The sequence below is a fragment of the Pan paniscus genome, chromosome 10 (assembly GCF_029289425.2).
Source record: "Pan paniscus chromosome 10, NHGRI_mPanPan1-v2.0_pri, whole genome shotgun sequence".
NCBI lineage: Eukaryota > Metazoa > Chordata > Mammalia > Primates > Hominidae > Pan > Pan paniscus.
In genome coordinates this window covers 15,444,589-15,462,989 of record NC_073259.2, presented here as the reverse complement: position 1 = coordinate 15,462,989, position 18,401 = coordinate 15,444,589, and the positions used below count along the sequence as shown (strand labels likewise).

Below are 18,401 nucleotides of genomic sequence, written 5' to 3'. Positions count from 1 at the left end.
TTGCTAAAATTTATGTTTTGTTAGTCTGTGTATTCTTACTGAAGCATTTATCACACTATATTCTCTTTATCTCTAGCATAATTCAATCAGTCTGCACATAAAATTGATGGTTAAGTAACTTTAATGATGAATCAATATTTCATTCATCTTTGAACCCTAGAACTTATCACAATATTAAGTACTTGTTAGTCCAATGACTTTTCTGGGCTTCCACAATTTTTCTTAGATAAAATTATTTACAGAGTTCTCCATAATTTGGCTGCTGTAATTTTGTTAGTTACTTGTCAAAATTATGAGAAGACATTTATGGTAACTTTATGTATTAGAAAATACATCAAAGAAGCATGATAGAAAAGGGTTCTTTTAGCATGCAATTTCAATTGAAGCTGGTTTTAATTTGAATCTACAGTGCTCCTAAGGAAAATACCTCTACTCAAACCCAGCTATAAAATTCTAACAAGAATAGACACTTACCAGGCAGAGGAGTTGATTATATTATCCACTCTCATACCATGAGTGGAATCTTCTTCAGGAGATAATCCCAGCCAATAGTCATATGATCTACTCTGGGATTTTATAAATTCCTACAGGAAATACAGATGGTCTGTTTAAGAAACAGTCTCCTACTTTTGTATTTTACATTATAATGTAATTTCTTACAAATTGCTGTTTTAAGGTAATGTACTGGACATTGCACTACTACTATTAAATGTCATTATAAGAAATTGAAAGAAAGTACTCCTTACTACAAAATTTCAATATTTTTAACAATATCATTGCTGGTCTCACAAGAAGAGAGGCCCTACTAATCCATGTATAACCTTAATTTACAGTCAATGAAGAGTTCACGATGACAAGTTCAGGATTAAAAAATTTGAGCAGTAAATATTGTGTCCAGGGCCAAAGGAGGTGGGTAATGGCTATAAACAAGAGTTAATAGAAACAGAAAGAGTAGGAAAAAAAATGCCACACACTCAGATGTGAGTGGTTACAGAACAGAATTCAGAACCAGTCCAGAATTTTGTAGCCAAATAACAGGTTTTTTTCTTATTCCAGCCTTTAAAAATTTTTTCTAGAGTAAGTAACTGTGAATGGGTCACTTGAGAATGATCTGATGAGGAAGAGATTGTGGGTTGATTTCTCTCTCTTCTATAAAGGATGATGAAAGTTTCTTATTGTGGGGAAGCAGAGACTTTTAGAAAATGTAATTTTGCTTAAAAATATATGATTACTATGTGAGAGACCAAAAATGCTATGTAATAAGTGTAACATGGAAACATTATTTAGACATGGAAAACTAAGAAAATGAATACATCAATAAAGCTACTAGAAAACACATTTTTCCTGGGATTCAAGGACTCAGTACAATATATCTGACACTTGCCTGTGCCATCTTACTTCAGTTCTTCTTGTTTGTACATATTTTATGCTAACCTACTATAACTTGCCTATTTCTCTTAGTGAATTAAAAAGTACAAAATGGTAGAAACAAAACATATTCTCCCATGTAGTTCTTATGGAATTGCTAACCCTGGGGATTAATCTCCATATCCTCTGTTTTTAGATAAATGTTTATAAATTAAGTTCTGAAATTTGGTGCTAGATTCTAATTTGGAAATGCTTACAGACCTATAGATTCTGGGTGCCCTGTAATACTCACCTACCTGTCAGCTAGTAATATTTCTCTTATGCTAAGTTCCTAAACTTGTATGTTTTACCTTGCCTATGATATCTTGAGATAAGTGTACAAAGTTTCAGTCACTTCACACCCCAACTGAAATAAACCAGAATCATGAGTGGGTTGATTGAAGTCTTCTCCAACATGCCACACCCCTCTCTATCCCATGATGGTAGAAACACCTGGGCTTTACCAATGCATTTTTGTTGTTTATCTTCAACAGGCTGGCATTCTGAGCAGCACAGGCCATTTTACTCTCCTGCCATGTGTGGACATCATCACTTAGGAAATAACAGCTGTCCTTATGCCAAATCCATCTCCTTGGACAAGGCTTACATTCGTGCTCTGGAAGAAGAACATAGTTTTATTTGGGTTTTGTTGATAGTCATAATAATTCTTATTATTTCCTTTCCTCTCTGTGTGACATTGATCACATTTGCTGTTTATTCTTCTTTCTTTTTCTTTCTCTCTTTCCCTTTTTTTTTTTTTTTTTTGACAGAGTCTTGCTCTATTGCCCAAACTGGAGAGCAGTGGCGTGATCTCAGCTCACTGCAGCCTCCACCTCCTGGATTCAAGTGACTCTCCTGCCTCAGCCACCCAAGTAGCTGGGATTACATGCTGTTTCTTTTTTTTTTACATCAAAGGGGAAGTAAGTGAATCCTGTATTCTAGTTCCTTATATACCACCATAATGTGTCAGACACATAACTTGAACAAAAAAATTTCAAATTAAGCATTTGGATTCAAGTGTGTCTTCCTATGTCAATTCCTCTTTGTTATTTTGTATATTCTTTAAAGACAATAAAAACTAATTACTGGAAACATTCTGTATAGTAAGAATTAACCCCACCTATCTATACCAATCTTATCTTCTTTAATTTTTGTTCTCTGAAATGTTGAAACTTTGAGGTTTCTCAGGAGCAAAAGGAATATGTTTTAGCAACCATGACTATAGAAACCTATGGAGACACTAGAAGACCAACTCCCCAATCCCAAAGGTGAAGTCTCAGTTTATTTTTTTCTATGGACTTTGTTATCAATCACTGACTGAAATTTAAGAATGAAGTCACCTGTAAAGAGGTGTCACTTCCTCCCTGTCTTCTATTAACCTCAGTGCCCAGAATAATTATAGTAAGTGACAGATTAGAGAAACTGTCTTGTCTAACATTTTATTATGTAACCATTATCTCCTGATAATTTTGGGGCCTATTGTTGTTACTACTTTTTCTGTTTTTCTTCTAACTGCGTGGAAATATCAATGAATTCTCCATCAACCACATGTAATTCTTTCCCCCAAATTATGACTCCCTAGAGAAAGGCTGCTAGCTAATTATAAAATGATTCTTAAGAGACTCAGTGGTTTAGTTTATTGTCCAATAAATAACTCCAAGAGAATACAAGATTACCTTGTTCTTTGCTGTATAGCTCACGACATAATTTGGTGGCTATTGTTTGCAGTGTGGTGGAGAGGTTCCTGATCTTGTTGGAGATATTCATGTTACTCATCAGTTGTAGAGAAACATTTCTCTGGAGCTCTTCACTGATGTTTTGTAGTTTGTTCATTTTTTTCATTTCTATCTTCAGAGTTACGTGAACTCCACATTAAAAAAATGACAAAAAATTGTAAATTCTCAATAGAGCCATCATCCTTGATCATTTGCAGAAGTAGTATAAAGATTAAAGGGGTAGGGAAAGCAATTACTCTACAGGAGTGAGGGAAAGAGACTAAGTTCCACATTGTAAGTCCTCCTTGTGGGCCTATCACCTATCATTATTATAAATCTTCCACTGAAGGAATAAACTTTTGTTGTTAAATATTTGAAATTCTAGATACTTCCTCTTTTGACCAAAACAGGGGCAGTACATACACATGCTTGCCAAGACTCCCAATCCAATGAGCAACAGAAGGCACAGAAGAGTCAGAAACAAGGCTGCTGGACGCCATACACAAGAGGGAGCTGGAGGTGCTGTGGAAAGCAAAATTAACAGAGAGGCCTAAAAATGGTATAACTTTCATTTGGATTATTTACTCATTCATTCATTCATTCATTTTACCTTTATTTCCTAATATGCCTATTGGAAAGAAATGGATTTGCTAGCCATTCAAGAATATTCAAAAAATATTTTTGAAGAATATGTCAAGAATAAATCAAAATCACTTAATTGTTTTGTATGTAAATTGATTCTGGCAGGAGAAGCTGTTAACTGGTAGACTGATTTAAAAAAACAGATAAGCAAAAACAGAATTTATAATAGAGAATGGAGAAAACCAATCAACCTAGATATAGCGTATTTTGTTTGTACAAATTTGGGAAAAGCGAGTAGCTGGAAATTAACAGAGAAGCCAATAGGAGAAGTCTTTGCTTGAGTAGACAATTGTGGCATGTCAAGAAAAACAGTTTCAGTTGTTTATGTATCCCCCCAGGTAATTATGAGAATTTAGCTGCAGAATGAACAAGATAGGCTGTCTTTTCATAATGTCTTTGGCTGTCCTCCCATTAGCTTTTGATCTTAGTCAGTCCAGATCTACACCATTTTTATTGCAATTTTTCAAAAAAATTTTCATGTGTTTTTGCAAGAAACTTTTATTGAATACTTCCTTTTTAATGAATAGTGAAGCCCAGAATAGATCATTTCTCTATTTAAAAAAAAACAGGAATTATAAACTTTGTGAGCGAATTATCATTGTGACTATGTTATTTAAATCATCATTATGTATAAAGACTAGCTAGATATTTCAAGAAAATCCAATTCAGGGATACCATAATAATCTCACTATACTTTTGAGCTATGTCTTACATCTCATAGTTGATGGTGCAATAATATTGTGAAATCCAGAGAGAATTACTAATAAATAGTAAAACTTAACTTCTGTAGACTTTAGAAAATAGTTGCTACTGAAAGAACTACATGTTCAAGATTTTATCTAAGATTAGAATTATAAATGCCAGTGCTATCTTTCTTAAAATTATTTTCTTATTTATATATGCATTCAATTATTCAAAAGTTTATTTATTCAATGAACTTATTCAATTATTAAAAAGTTCAATTATTCAAAAGTTATCTTTTGAGTGCCTTGTATTTATTAGACATTATCCTGGGTGCTAACAATATCAAAGTGAGCAAGATGTACAAGTTCCTGTTTTCACAGGTATAAATTTTAATTGTAGGAGGAAATAGATAAATAGATATATAAGTGAGACAGGGAGAAAGAAAGAAAGGGAGAAAAGATCTCAAATTTGGCGATGTTGTGCAGAGATTTAAAACTAAGCTGTTATAGAGAGCAGGCAGTTCAAATCTTATGAATAGGAACCAGCATGCAAAATAAGTAGGAAGAACATTACAGGTAGCAATTACATGAAGTTCAAAGACAATAATTTAAGGAAAAGATTTCTATTTGAAAAACAGAATATATTCAGAGGGGCAGAAGAATTGTGGCCAATGTGAAAAATGATGTTAAAGGTTTTATTTGTTTTCTTTTGTTTTGTTTTTAAAATAACAAGGAGGAGACGTTATTTACAGCCTTTTCTAGCCAGAATAAGTTAGATTTTTGGGGAAACCACTGGAAGAATTTAATCTAGGAGGGCAAAATAACAGAGTCGTTTTATCAGTAAGAAATCTGTTACAGTATGACATGTGAAAGAGAACAGAAGTTTGACTAGCTAGTACTAGGGAATTTGATGACCCATGGATAAATTAAGTATACATTTTTAAGCTAAAATCTATGGCACAAATTTCTGAGATTTTTCTTTAGAGAAAGTTGGTAGATATGCACATTTGTAGGCAGTATCTCATAGTGATAAAAAGCAAAACACCATCTTTAGGGTTAGCATGTGTATTAGTCCATTTTCACATTGCTAATAAGACATACCCAAGACTGGGCAATTTATAAGGAAAGAGAGGTTTAATGGATTCACAGTTTCACGTGGCTGGGGAGGCCTCACAATCATGGTGGAAGGTGAAAGGCACACCTCATATGGCAGCAGACAAGAGAAGAAAGAACTTGTGCAGGGAAACTCCCCTTTATAAAACCATCAGATCTCATGACACTTATTCACTATCACAGGAACAGCACGAGAAAGACCCCTACCATATGATTCAATTACCTCCCATGAGGTCCCTCCAACAACACGTGGAAATTGTGGGAGCTATAATTCAAGATGAGATTTGGGTGGGGACACAGCCAAACCATATCATTGCACCCCGACCTCTCCCAAATCTCATGTCTCACATTTCAAAACCAATCATGCCTTCCCAACAGTCCCCAAAAGACTTAACTCATTTCATCATTAACTCAAAAGTCCACAGTCCATCTGAGACAAGGCAAGTCCCTTCCACCTATGAGCCAGTAAATTCAAAAGAAAGTTAGTTACTTCCTAGATACAATGAGAGTACAGGCATTGGATAAATACAGTCATTCCAAGTGGGAGAAATTGGCCAAAACAAAGGGGCTACAGGCCCCATGCAAGTCCAAAGGGCACCAAATCTTAAAGCTCCAAAATCATCTCCTTTGGCTCCATATCTCACATCCAGGTCATGCTGATGCAAGAGGCAGGCTCCCACGTCTTTGGGCAGCTCTGCTCCTGTGGCTTTGCAAGGTACAGTCTCCCTCATGGCTGCTTTCATGGGCTGATATTGAGTGTCTGCAGCTTTTCCAAGTGGACAGTGCATGCTGTCAGTGGATCTACCATTCTGAGAGCTGGAGGACGGTGGTCCACTTCTCACTGCTCCACTGGACAGTACCCCAGTGGGGACTCTGTGTGGAGCTTCTGACCTCACACTTCCCTTCTGCACTGTCCTAGCAGAGGTTATCCATGAGCACCCCATGCCTGCAGCAAACTTCTGCCTGGACATCCAGGCATTTCCATACATCCTCTGAAATCTAGACAGAGGTTCCCAAAACCCAAATCTTGACTTCTGTGCACTCAAAGGCTCAACACCACATGGAAGCTACCAAGGCTTGGGGTTTGCACCCTCTCCGAAGCCATGACCTGAGCTGTACCTTAGCCTCTTTTAGTCATGGCTGGAGCAGCTGGGATGCAGGGCACCAAGTTCCTAGACTGCACACAGCAGAGGGACCCTGGGCTCAGTCCATAATACCATTTATTCCTCCTAGGCCTCTGGGCATGTGATGGGAGGGGCTGCTGGGAAGACCTCTGATATGCCCTGGAGTCATTTTCCCCATTGCCTTGGCGATTATCATTTGGCTCCCCATGACTTTAGAAATTTCTTCAGCTGGCTTGAATTTCTCCTCAGAAAATGGGATTTTCTTTTCTTTATCATTGTCAAGCCACAAATTTTCTAAACTTTTATGCTCTGCTTCCCTTATAAAACTGAATGCTTTTAACAGCACCTGAGTCACATCTTTAATGCTTTGCTGCTTAGAAATTTCTTCTGCCAGATATCCTAAATCATCTCTCTCAAGTTCAACATTCCACAAATTTCTAGGGCAGGAGCAAAATGCTACCAGTCACTTTGCTAAAACATAACAAGAGTCACCTTTGCTCCCGTTCCCAACAAATTCCTCATCTCCATCTGAGACAACCTCAGCCTTATCACCATTTTTGTCAAAGCCATTCAAGAAGTCTCTAGGAAGTGCCAAACTGTCCCACATTTTTCTGTCTTCTTCTGAGCCCTCCAAAGTATTCCAACCTCTGCCTGTTGCCCAGTCCCAAAGTCTCTTTCAGATTTTTGGGTATCTTTACAGCAGCGCCCTACTCTATTGGTACCAATTTACTGCATTAGTTCATTTTCACACTACGGATAAAGACATACCCACAACTGGGTAATTTATAAGTAAAAAGAGGTTTAATGGACTCATGGTTCCATGTGGCTGGAGAGGCCTCACACTCACGGTGGAAGGTGAAAGGCACATCTCACATGGCCGCAGACAAGAGAGAACTTGTGCAGGAAAACTCCTCTTTATAAAACCATCAGATCTCATGAGACTTATTCACTATCACAAGAACAGCATGGGAAAAACCCACTCCCATGATTCAATTACCTCCCACCATGTCCCTCCTACAGCATGTGGGACTTATGGGAGCTACAATTCAAGATGAGATTTGGGTGGAGACACAGTCAAACCATAACAGTATGTTTCGGTTTGAATTCTGGTTCTGCTGCTTATTGCTTGTGAAACCTCGGGAAAATTATTTAACACCTTTTAACATCTCTGTGTCTGAGTTTCAATATGGTTAAAGCATGGGAGACAGAAAGACTGCAAAGTATCAGACACTAAATAATTTAATATTTATAATGCAATTAGAACAGAACTGGCACAGAGAAAACACTTGAAAATTGTATTTAAATATATATTTATATGTGTATTTAATGAGATGAGGCTGTCTGGAGACAGAGACAATTTTAGAAGAAAAATAAATATTACTATTTTTGACATTTTAAGTTTAAAATGAGATTAGAACTCCTTATGGAAATGTGAAAGTGGCACATGTATTTTCTAGTCTTGAGATTCAGGGAAAGGTCATACAGAGATATTGGGGAGTCACTCTATTTAAAGTCAAACAACTGAATGAGGTAGATTAGAAGAGTGTACTGAGTGATGCAATAAAACGGGACCCAGGACAGGGCTTCAGAGTATTCCATCTTGTAGAGTTTCATCTAGGAGGAGGAATCAACAAAGAATGAGGAGAGGCAGGCATGGTGACAGGAGAAGCCATGAGGATGTGTCAGGAGGGATGTGCAAAGAAAGCATTTAGAGGACTGTTCAACTTTTTCAATGCTGCAGGGAAGTGAAGTAATGGAAGAGACATGTGACTATTGGGATGAAACAGGCAGGACATCAGTGACCTAAAGCTCAGTCTCTATGGCACCAAGGGGGCAGAAGCCTAATAGAGTTGGTTGAGAACAGAATGAGAGGTGAAGAACTGAGAGTCAGTGGCCAAAGAAAATGCTTTCAAAAGTTGAGTTGTGAAAGGAAACAAAGAAGTTAAATAATAATGGAAAGGCTTAAGTGGTCAAGCAAGGATTGTGTTTTGTTATAAAAGGAGTAGCAGAGTATATTGGTGAGTAGCAGAGTATGTTGGTGCACCAAAAAGGAAAAGCAGAGAAGGAAGAGAGAATAACGACACAGGAGAGAAAGGAAAAAATTACAGAAGTCTGTCTTTGAAAACGACACATGGACTGAAATTCAGAGCAAAATGAGGAGCTGTCCCTTCATAAGTACATACTTATCGTAAATACTGTCTGGAAGGAAAGCAGAGTATCAGTAAGGACATGGTAGGATAGACATTTAAATAACAACAAAAAAAAGTGTAGATGGATGCTTTTTTCTTACCAGAGGAAAGGTGAGAGTAACTGGGGTTGAAAATTTGTGTATTTTTCACCAGCAATATTCAACTCTGGGGCAGACTGGGTGGATATTCGGGTTTAACCAGAACTGGAGTTGTTTTTATTTGTTTGTTTTTGGGGTTTTTGTCTTGTTTTGTTTTGATTTGTTTGAGGCAGGATCTTGCTGTGTCACCCAGACTGGAGTACACTCGCCTGATCTTAGCTTACTAGAGCCTCCAACTCCTGGGCTCAAGTAATCCTCTTTCCTCAGCCTCCCAAGCAGCTGAGACTATGGGTGCCCAGTTAATTTAAAAAAAATTTTTTTTATAGACATGGCATATCTCTACTTTCCCCAGGCTGGTCTCAAACTTCTGGCCTCAAATAATCCTCCCATCTTGGCCTCTCAAAGTGCTAGGACTATGGGTATGAGCCACTGCACCTAGCCAGAGCTGGAGTTTTTAAGGAAAAATTAACACACATTGAAGAGGAGAAGTGTAAGAGACTAAGAGTAGACATTACATAATACAATGTTATATTACATAATGTAGATTCTAAGCTCGATAATGAGAAAATTAGATGAGATTAAGAACATGAAGAAGACATGGATTCAATATTTCCATGAATTCAGGGAATTCTTGTGGTGGGAACTTAAGGTGGATTGGCAGGAAAAGAGGTGGGAAAGGGTGTGAGAGGACAAGTGAAGGGCAATTGTTGGTAATATTAGGCTCATGATATGCCCATTCTCTTTCAGCATATAAAAGAAGAAATATAAACAAGGAAATAAAGACAGAAAATATTGTAAACTTCTTAAACCCTTCTTCTTTCTAAAAAAAAATTCAGTATTAAAAAAGAAGCCAACAGAATTAATCTGCTATCCTTTCTCAAGATTTACAATGCTCATCATAAATGGATCCAAGATGTAACAGTGGAATTTCTGTTTATAGCAATGCTAGAATATTAAAGATGTTATATTCTGTGTGGGGAGAGGAGAGAGGACAACAACTTAAATAATATGTGAGAATTTTGGCACTCTTCTCTCCTTATTTTTCTGTTTCTATCACCCTTCTTTGTGTTCTCCACTATCACTGTTTAAGTTATTTTTAACTCAAATACACTGATTTAAACTATGGATTCGCTAGGGCAGATTTCACTCCCAAAAGGCTAGGAGCCAGAAGGCAAGAACCATACATAATAGGAAAACTATAGGATTCTGAGTAAGATGAAGAGTAGTTTTGTTTAAGTGAAAGTCAACACAGATGGACCACTTATTTCATGATTTTAATTTGAATTGAAAAATACAAAGTTACTTGATATAATGTGGTTTTGAATATTATGAATATATTATGTCTTCTGATATTTCTTTACCTCTTTTCTTCCTTTATTCCTTAATGATTCATTTCATTTAACTTAATATATTTTATTTTTTAGTAAGTTAGTAAAAAATCTCCAAAAGAAGTAGGAGAAATTTTAGGGTGATTTATGCTTAGTTTGGTAGATAGTCAAATGAAATCCTATAAAGGTCTCTCTGTCTGACACAAAGCATTTTCTTATAAAAAAAAAAACCACACACACACACATATGAAATCATGACTTTCCTGAACATGTTTCTTTTTCCATGGCTTCATCTCATAAAGAAATAAAATCTTCATACAACCCAATCATTTGAAAAATTCTGTCCCAATTATATTGAGTGTGATAAAAAATTTCAAAAACGTAAAAGATTGATTATTCAATGCAGAGATAAGTGTTTTTACAAAACCCTTTTTTCTAATCATTTTGTTCATACACTTTTTGTTCCTTTGCTTAAACATAAGAGACTTAATTGAAAATTTAAGTTGAATAATAACTATATCACTAATATTGAAGATGCAAGTCTATAACCACTTCTATTATACAAACTTACAACACATCCATAACTCAAAATCTTACCTTTTTCCCCAAATTTGCCAATTTCTGGGATTTTTTCCTTCTCACTGGAGTTCTGGAATTGAAGATCTGCATAAGTAACTTCTTCAGACATTGATGAATATGTAAAGAAATCTTGACAAAGTGTAAAAACACAAAAAGATGAGTGAGTTAACAGAGCTGAATGTTAAACAGGACCTATAATTTTAAACTTCTGTTTATAAACGGAAGCTTAAGCTTACAAGTTTAAACTTCTGTTTATAAACCTACTGTTCCAATCACCCATATGTCTGCAAATGAGCCAAATCTCATCTGTGGCTTCAGTTAAGAACATTGAACTGTTGCAACAGATAACATCTTTCTTCCTCATATTTCTTCCTTTTTCTCAATTTCTATATATTTACCAACTACAGAAAGTAGTTTTTGAAATTGTGTTTGGATAACATCATTAGTGTCATGCAAGAGAACACAAATAACTAGCACCACATGGTGCAGACATAGTGTAGGATTTATTGGTGAAAAACTTTCAAGCAGAAAAATAACAGAAAAGATGCAGTTCTCAGACACTCACTAATCTGAAGCTGTGGCCTGGCATAGATATTCCTTTTGTATGATGATGAAGGTCCTGATAGAAGGGTTCTCTTCACTGGGAGACTGAACATACAAAGAGCACTCCCAAGGAGAATGAGACAGTTAGTGTCATTCCGTTGCCATGTTACATAGCTATAGGTTTGCCTAAGAGAGGTAGGGAATGCCTAGTTTCTCTAAATAACAATATATAGATTGGTGCTAAAGTAATTCTGGTTTTTGCCATTAAAAGCAAAAGTAATTGTGGTTTTTGCCATTAAAAGTTTACAAAATTACTTCAGCGCCAACCTATATATTAAGGGATCTGAGGCCCAGAAACCACACCAGAGAGTATGCATACTGATGGCCAAGGTCTGTATACTGAGGGCTCTGGAAACAGCTTTGCAGGCCAGGAAAACTATAATCAGCCTTGCTATCTCTCTACAGACTGACTCAACACATTTGATCTCCTCCTCAGCTAAGCTATCAAAAGTGGGAGGGAAATGAGTCTCCAAAGTCCAGATTTGTGTCTTATTAGTTTGACTCAATAGTCTTAGTATTTTTTATTTCACTTCTTGATCAAGAATGCAAGTGGAAGTGAGGGGGTGGAGAGGACTGTTTTTGAGCATGTTCTCTAATATTCGTTAGTAAATCTTACTTTAAAATTCTTCTTGACATTGCCACATGTAAATCATAAAATGGTTAGGTATTATTATTATACATATGAAAGAGAATGCATAAATATTTTTAAAAATCAATTAAAAACTAATTGCTTTATTATGTCAGGATAGACAGGAAAAACAAAATGCTCCCTTTATAAGAGCTACTAAAAATAAATAGGAAAATATTACAGATAGAAATTAACTAGATATTTGCACAACCAAAATGAACAAAAAAATTTTAAAACTATTGAAGAAAAGAAAAAATAGAAAAACATGCTGTGGGATTAGAAGCGTCAATACTGTATAAAAAGAAACTAAATTCTCCTAAATGTATCAAAAATTCAATGTCAATTTAATTAAAACAACTGATTTTCTCCTGATAAATAAAAAGCTATTGAATACATTTGAAAATATTACCATGAAAATATTGGCAGCCACATTTAAAGGAAAATATATTCAAAACATGATTACTTCATCCTAAGTACTTTACTAATGTTGCTTTTATCTTTACAACTCTCTAAACCAGGTACTATTATTATCACCCTTATTTTACAGATGCGGAAGTGAGTTGCAAAGTGCTTAAGTTTGTATCCAACATCACAGAGTTGGTGAGTGGTAGAGTTGAGACCATCAAAGTCTCTCTCTGGTTGCCTTGTTCAAATACGTGCACAGGCTATAAGGCCTCTCCTGGTGGGAAAGAGTAGCCCTCTTTTTTTCCTAGGTGGATCAAATATTTGCATATAAATATTTGTTTATAAATATCTCTTTGTTTGTGAAAGGATGGAAACTGGCCACCACACAGGCAGAGTCCTGTTCTGTGTTCTATTGCTCTGCTGTTTCATGTGGAACGTTGTTTCATCAATCAACATTAGAAGATGAAGCGTATATGATGAATTGTAAAGGGAAACAAATGAAAAATCTCAAAGTCCTGTTTGCAAGGTACTCTATTTTGTTGAAAATATTTGAATAAGTATTACTTCATACAAAATCCTTGGTTTAGAGCCAGCTAAAACATTTATATCCACAAGAATAAGCTGAGATCTGAGATGACTACATGGTTTGCCCTTCACAGCCTATATCAGTTTTTTAAAAATTTTGTTATTGATACATAATAGTTGCATGTATTTTGGAGGTACACGTGATATTTTGAAACCTGTATACAATGTGTAATGACCAAATCAGGGTAATAAGGGTATTCATTCCCTCAAACACTTACCTTTTCCTTCTGTTGGGAATAGTACATTTCTTCTCTTTTAGCTATTTTGAAATATACAATAAATTATTGTTAACTATAGTTTTCCCACTGTACTATCAAATACTAGAATTTGTTCCTTCTATCTAATTTTATTTTTGTACCCAACCAACTTATCTTTATCCCCCACCACCCCTTTCTGAGCCTCTGGTAATCACAATTCTACTCTCTGCTTCCATGAGATTCATTCTTTTAGCTCTCACATATGAGTGGAAACGTGATATTTGTCTTTCTGTGCCTGGCTTATTTCAGTTAACATAATGACCTTCAGTTCCACTACTGTTTCTGCAAATGACAGGATTTCATTTCCTTCTATGGCCAAATAATATTCCATTGTGTATATATACTATAGATACCTGCACTCCCATGTTTATTGCAGCACTATTTGCAATAGACAAGATATGAAATCAACCTATATCAATTTTCATTCTAGTTGAATACTAAGAGACAATCTGCAAATATAATTACAGATGTCTTCCAATATTAAACATAAGTGATACATTATCCATTACCTAAATTATGTATTTTTTGTGGGTTGTTATTGTCAGGCCTCTGAGCCCAAGCTAAGCCATCATATGCCTGTGTATATGCCTGTGACCTGCATGTACACATCCAGATGGCCGGTTCCTGCCTTAACTGATGACATTCCACCACAAAAGAAGTGAAAATGGCCTGTTCCTGCCTTAACTGATGACATTATCTTCTAAAATTCCTTCTCCTGGCTCATCTTGGCTGAAAAGCTCCCCTATTGAGCACCTTGTTACCCCCACTCCTGCCCACCAGAGAACAACCCCCTTTGATGTAATTTTCCTTTACCTACCCAAATCTTATAAAACGGCCCCACCCCTATCTCCCTTCGCTGACTCTCTTTGCAGACTCAGCCCACCTGCACCCAGGTGAAATAAACAGCCTTGTTGCTCACACAAAGCCTCTTTGGTGGTCTCTTCACACGGACGCGAGTGAAATTTGGTGCTGTGACTCGGATCAGGGGACCTCCCTTAGGAGATCAATCCCCTGTCCTCCTGCTCTTTGTTCCACGAGAAAGATCCGCCTACAACCTCTGGTCCTCAGACCAACTAGCCCAAGGAACATCTCACCAATTTTAAATCCAGTAAGTGGCCTCTTTTTACTCTCTTCTCCAACCTCTCTCACTATCCCTCAACCTCTTTCTCCTTTCAATCTTGGCACCACCCTTCAATCTCTCTCTTAATTTCAGTTCCTTTCCTTTTCTGACAGAGATGAAGGAGACGCGTTTTATTCATAGACCCAAAACTCCGGCGCCAGTCACGGAATTGGGAAGACAGTCTTCCTTTTGGAATCAGGCAGGGATGCCTGCCTGATTATTCACCCATGTTTCAGAGGTGTCTGACCATGTGGGGACACCTGCCTTGGTCCTTCACCCTTAGCGACAAGTACTGCTTTTCTTGGGAGCAAGAACCCTCCAACACCTTCTCTCCGTGTCTCTACCCCTTCTCTGCTTTTCTGGGGGGCAAGAACCCCACTGCTTTTCTCCATGTCTCTACCCCTTCTCCACTTTTTCTGGGGGGCAAGAACCCCCCAACCCCTTCTCCTTCACCCTTAGTGGCAAGTACCGCTCTTCTGGGGGGCAAGAACCCCCAACCCCTTCTCTCCATGTCTCTACTCTCTCTTCTCTCTGGGCTTGCCTCCTTCACTATGGGCAAGCTTCTGCCCTCTATTCCCCCTTCTTCTCCCTAGCCTATGCTCTTAAAAACCTAAAACCTCTTCAATTCACAGCTGACCTAAAACCTAAATGCCTTATTTTCCTCTGCAATGCCACTTGACCCCAATACAAACTCGACAGTAGTTCCATATAGCCAGAAAATGGCACTTTCCATTCTTCCATCCTACAAGATCTAAATAATTCTTGTTGTAAAATAGGCAAACGGTCTGAGGTGCCTGACGTCCAGGCATTCTTTTACACATCGGTCCCTCCCTAGTCTCTGTTCCCAATGCAACTCATCCCAAATCTTCCTTCTTTCCCTCCCGCCTGTCCCCTCAGTCCCAACCCCAAGTGTTGCTGAGTCTTTCTAATCTTCCTTTTCTACAAACCCATGTGACCTCTCGCCTCCTCATCAGGCCGAGCTAGGTCCCAATTCTTCCTCAGCCTCCACTTCTCCACCCTGTAATCCTTTTATCACCTCCTCTCCTCACACTCAGTCCGGCTTACAGTTTCGTTCCATGACTAGTCCTCCCCCACCTGTCCAGCAATTTCCTCTTAAAAAGGTGGCTGGAGCTAAAGGCATAGTCAAGGTTAATGCTCCTTTTTCTTTATCCCAAATCAGATAGTGTTTAGGCTCTTTTTCATCAAATATAAAAACCCAGCCCAGTTCATGGCTCATTTAGCAGCAACCCTGAGATGCTTTACAGCCCTAGATCCTAAAAAGTCAAAAGGCTGTCTTATTCTCAATATACATTTTATTACTCAATCCGCTCCTGACATTAAATACAACTCCAAAAATTAAATTCCAGCCCTCAAACCCCACAACAGGACTTAATTAACCTCACCTTCAAAGTGTACAATAATAAAGTAGAGGCAGCAAAGTAGCAACATATTTCTGAGTTGCAATTCCTTGCCTCCACTGTGAGACAAACCCCAGCCACATCTCCAGCACACAAAAACTTCCAAACGCCTAAACCACAGTGGCCAGGCATTCCTCCAGGCCTGCCTCCCCCAGGAGCTTGCTAAAAGTGCCAGAAATCTGGCCACCCGGCCAGAGAATGCCCGCAGCCCAAGATTCCTCCTAAGCCATGTCCCATCTGTGCAAGACCCCAATGGAAATCAGACTGTCCAACTCACCCGGCAGCCACTCCCAGAGCCCCTGGAACTCTGCCCCAAGACTCTCTGACTGACTCCTTCCCAGATCTTGGCTTAGCAACTGAAGACTGACACTGCCTGATCGATCACCTCAGAAGCCTACAGGACCATCACAGACGCTCTAGGTAACTCTCACAGTGGAGGGTAAGTCCGTCCCCTTCTTAATCAATACGGAGGCCACCCACTCCACATTACCTTCTTTTCAAAGGCCTGTTTCCCTTGCCTTCATAACTGTTGTAAGTACTGATGGCCAGGCTTCTAAACCTCTTAAAACTCCCCAACTCTGGTGCCAACTTTAATTTTAGCTATTACAGATGTGAAAGGAAAATAAATCTTGGGGTCCCCAAATCACTAAGCCTAAGAGAGAAGTCAAGCTGGGAACTGTGTCAGGCAAACCTGGCTCCCATTTTATTCCATTGAATTTCACCCTGGCAATGTAAATTGATAGCTTATCTTCACAGGTATGGCACAAAGGATAGAACTTGAAGTCAACCCTCTGCTCATCTGAAACAAATGCATACCTGATTGCTTCCTCTGCCCTTTCATTTGTATAAAAATGCAGATTCACTGATCTAGACTGAGGCATAAGTGACTATTTCTTTACCCCACACTCACATGTAATTGTGTATTTAGTGAAAGTCTGATCAAAATCTCAAAAGAATACAACCATTTGTTTCTTATCTACCCACACCTTTTTTTTGTTTTTTTGTTTTTTTGTTTTTGAGATGAAGTCTCACTCTGTCACCCAGGCTGGAATGCAGTGGCACGATTTTGGCTCACTGCAACCTCTGTCTCCCGAGTTCAAGTGATTCTCCTGCCTCAGCCTCCCGAGTAGCTGGGATTACAGCTGTGCACCACCACACCCAGCTAATTTTTGTATTTTTAGTAGAGATGGGGTTTGTCCATGTTGGTCAGGCTAGTCTCAAACTCCTGACCTCAGGTGATCCGCCCACCTTGGCCTCCCAAAGTGCTGGGATTACAGGCATTAGCCACCGCCCTACCCACACCTTTTTAAAATTTCTTCCTCTTTCCCCAGTATCTGCCCTTTCCCCTTTAAATATTGAAGCCCTCAAAAGCATCTTTGGAGAAAGGCACAGACTTGTGTTTCAGGCACATATCCCTACCCTTGGCAAAATAAACTTTGAAATTAATTGAGACCTGCCTCAGATACATTTTGGTTTATATCGATAACAAAAACCAAGGGATTGAAAATTTTGCTTTTTTTAAAAATTAGTTTTTATTTCCTTATGCATCCAGTGAACCAACTTCTGAGGTGATGAATCCATATCTAAATTCCACTGGTAACTTATACTTTTAATAACTGAATGCAGCACAGCACAGATGTATATCCATACCATGGGTGACCAGGTTGCCATAGGTCAAAGATTAATCTAATAACAGGTGTACTACAGTTTTCTTCCAAAACATAATGTTTCTCTCTCCAGCTCCCCATTTCCATGAAAGGCAAATCACAGTAGGACCAATTTATTTGCAAAATCTGTTTTAATCTTATTATAGTTTGCCTGATTATTTGCCTAAACTGAAGCAAGAATTATTGTTCATATAGGCTTTTTTAAATTGGCTTTGCTGGAACTTTTCATAAGGAATCTCAGATTTGATTTTTGAAGGCCTCTTGAGCACAACCGAGAATTGATCTGTGCTTGCAGATACCTGTATGAATTGGGTGAATTCCTCTTTTCTTGAGGTCCCAAAATAACTTGAGGTTTCTGGGCCTGAGAACATTCATGTTTCTCATCTATAAAATGTTAATATCTGATAGACAGCCCAGGATTTCTTGCTTCCTAGGTTTCCATTAAAATTTAGGATTACTAAGAATAAGAATTCCAGCAAATTGTATGATTCCATGTACAATGTGCCAAAGAAGATGTGTTCTTATTGATTAAAGAAATAATTTTGTTTAACTCAGAAGTTATCTAAAGGTTAATTCAAATTATGGACTTAGGTTGTTTATGAAACAGGGTAGAAAGGATCCAGTAACTAGGGGAGAGAGATATAGATTAGTCCCCTGGGTTAGAACAAGGTTTTCTTAAAATATTGATTGGACGAGAGGTTTTGATTTTGACTCTATAATCTGTTACTTTTTGAATACTTCTCAGATCTATATCTCCAAAGTGCAGCTTTCTTGTGTTTTGTTGCTGTCAGCTTGTCTCCCCTTGAAGGAACCTGAAATGAAACTATCTCCTTCAACTTT

At 37.8% G+C, this 18,401-nt stretch overlaps 1 protein-coding gene across 5 annotated transcripts in view; it reads right to left on the bottom strand.

The window, feature by feature from the left end:
- The window catches only part of CLEC12A (C-type lectin domain family 12 member A), a 56,746-nt gene that overhangs the window by 35,747 nt on the left and 2,598 nt on the right, over positions 1–18,401 (bottom strand). For all 5 annotated transcript variants that reach the window (XM_063592998.1, XM_003829643.6, XM_034935335.4 and 2 more), the window contains exons 2-6: positions 10,897–11,007; positions 3,546–3,644; positions 3,084–3,272; positions 1,872–2,023; positions 475–584 (exon numbers count right to left, since the gene is read on the bottom strand). In XM_063592998.1, the coding sequence (XP_063449068.1) occupies positions 475–584; positions 1,872–2,023; positions 3,084–3,272; positions 3,546–3,644; positions 10,897–11,007 (661 nt within the window). The remainder of the gene's footprint in view (positions 1–474; positions 585–1,871; positions 2,024–3,083; positions 3,273–3,545; positions 3,645–10,896; positions 11,008–18,401) is intronic.